We start from the raw sequence: 2,500 nt of genomic DNA on the forward strand, positions 1-2,500 counted from the left end.
TAGTTTTACTTGATTTCTGACCTTGTTTTGCACCACTTTAAAGTTGATATGTACTCTTTCTTCTGTTCTCCGAGCGCTGGCACTCACTGTCGCTGATTTGGGGAGTCCTGATGAACTCATCAACGTCTGTGTGTGTGTGTGTGTGTGTGTGTGTGTGTGTGTATGTGTGTATGTATGTGTGTGTGTGTGTGTGTGAATGGTTGATTATGTTTGTGTGCGTGCGTGTGTGAGTTTTGAGCAGGTGTATGCGTGTCTATGACCGTACACACGCATGAGAGAAACCCTTTTTGTGTGTAATATGATATAATATGTGTCAGTGACGAATATGATCCATTTTTGACGGATGCGTCCATTTTGCGCAAAGGGGAGAATGGTCACACACCAGAAACGAATTGTTTGCTTTTCCAAGTTTTAGGAATTCCAGCATCTAAAAGTATGAAAAGATAAAGAAGATATGGATATCATCATCCCCATTGTCATTATAATGTCCCCCTACCCCCAACCCCTGACCCTTTTCCTCGATCTTTATCTTTTTCTTCCTCGTTTTGTTAACGTTGTTGCTGTGACGACGACGACAACAACCATATCATTTCTGTCAGTCTCCTGCTTTAGAATTATATTCTTGTCGGAACATGCTATGAGTTTGTTGCATCGATTATTTCTATTGAAATCAACGGCACTCAAATTATTTATATTGATTAAACTAGTAATGTCGTGGACGTTGTAAGTTCCTAATTATTTTCTGTACAGCTCATCAGTCTGTCATGACAAAGCAAAATCATGTAAAAGGAATTTCCTGAATCAGCAATAAACGCAAGGCTTAACCCCTCCCCCTCCCCCCCTGTGAAGGAAATAGACTATTCGAACTAATCGGGAAGTGTCTTGTTTCTTTGGATGCTTAGTATAAAAGATGGGACAGAACTCTGGAGCAGCGGCCGATTCCCAGCATACCAACTGGAGTTCTCTGCCCCTCTTCGCAGGATTTTCTCCCCTGCCTAGACACCATGACGTCATCGGCACTGACGTTGGCTTTCGTCGCCCTTCTGGCTCACGTAAGTTCTGTGTTGTGTTATTTTGTGTTGTGTTGTGTAATTTTGTGTTGTGTTGTGTTGTGTTATTTTGTGTTGTGTTGTGTTATTTTGTGTTGTCTTGTGTTATTTTGTGTTCTGGTCTTTTCTGTTATTGTGTTTTCTGTTGTGTTGTATTATTTTAGGTGTGGTGTTACACATTGTTCTATTTTTAACTTGTATTGGGAATCCCGAGAAACGTTGTTTGTTTAGTGGCGCTTGACGAGAAAATCGCGATTGGTTTTTAACGTGAGATACAATAGAGCATTGTGTAATTAATTGAGTATACTCCTATTGCGGTTAGGCGTGTGTTATTGTTTTTGGACTCAATCCTACGTCTATTTACATCCCATACTGGGCATCAGAAAGTGTTGTTCACAATGTGCTTGGTAGGTATAAGGCTGCGCTTGAAAGTAGTCCGATAATTTTGCTGCATACTTTTTCACTTGCATTTTGATCTGTGCATGAACCAAAAATCCTGTTCAAACTGCAGCAATCTGGAGAAACAGCATAATTATCAGTCAAACTTGATACATTACAAAAAAAGAAAAAGAAAATGTGTTTTAGTAATTTGACATCATCAATGCCAAGGGCGTTCTCTTGGCAACACGAGTTTTTCAAGCGCAGAGTTTCTGTCCTAATTCACTGACGTTCATGTGATCTAGTTAAAGTTAACGGAAGACCTGGCGTGACAACAACAAAAAACAAAAACAAAAAAACAAACACTGTTTTGCAGTACGTTATGATAAGGATGAAGAAAGCGAGTGCTGTTGTGGAATAGACGAATGTTTGTATGGGGTGTGACAGAGTGAATGCCCTTGCTTTTTACTCGGAGAACCAATGGAGGGGCATTAAACCACTAGCGAGGGGTGTGTCGGAAACACGTGGATAAAAGCCCCTGTGAATCTATTTATCCGAGGAAAAGCAAGGGTTTCATTCTTTCACAGCAGATACAAACCCGACGGAGTTATTTCCGAAAATCGTCTATTCTTTTCATCATTTACAAACATTATTACTCGTCGCTCTCAGCTCTCACCCATACTGTGAACGTTCTTCGATGCAGACGACACAATTTTAGCGTGTAAGGTTTCCTTGACTGAGTGCATTTCAGTTACAAAGTAATATCATTATCTTGCGGACCATGATAACAAATACAGATGGTTAGAAAATATTCCTCTCTGCAAATTGATGGGACTAGAGATTTCGGTTCGAACTGTTGTAGCTTATCTAACTTAGTGGTTTCTTCTTTGAATTATTGTTGTTATTTTGTCGCGAAGCTACTGGTATTGCTTCAAAATAGTCGTCATATACAGACCCTTTTTTCATAGAAAACGTTTTATTTTGTACGTATTGTTTGTATTTTCAGGTGGCTCTTACATCAGGTACGTTAGAATTTGATTCTCTTACAAGCAATGATACCGCGCAGTGGCCGT

The 2,500-nt window shown here is 39.8% G+C and overlaps 1 protein-coding gene across 1 annotated transcript in view; it reads left to right on the top strand.

The window, feature by feature from the left end:
• The first annotated feature begins 944 nt into the window (after positions 1-944).
• LOC138945333 (hemocyanin 2-like) overlaps positions 945-2,500 on the top strand; it is a 55,142-nt gene continuing 53,586 nt past the window's right edge. Inside the window, exons 1-2 of the mRNA XM_070316758.1 lie at positions 945-1,052; positions 2,434-2,449. Of these exons, the coding sequence (XP_070172859.1) occupies positions 1,005-1,052; positions 2,434-2,449 (64 nt within the window). The 5' untranslated portion in view covers positions 945-1,004. The remainder of the gene's footprint in view (positions 1,053-2,433; positions 2,450-2,500) is intronic.

This window comes from Littorina saxatilis, linkage group LG13, assembly GCF_037325665.1.
Source record: "Littorina saxatilis isolate snail1 linkage group LG13, US_GU_Lsax_2.0, whole genome shotgun sequence".
Taxonomy (NCBI): domain Eukaryota; kingdom Metazoa; phylum Mollusca; class Gastropoda; order Littorinimorpha; family Littorinidae; genus Littorina; species Littorina saxatilis.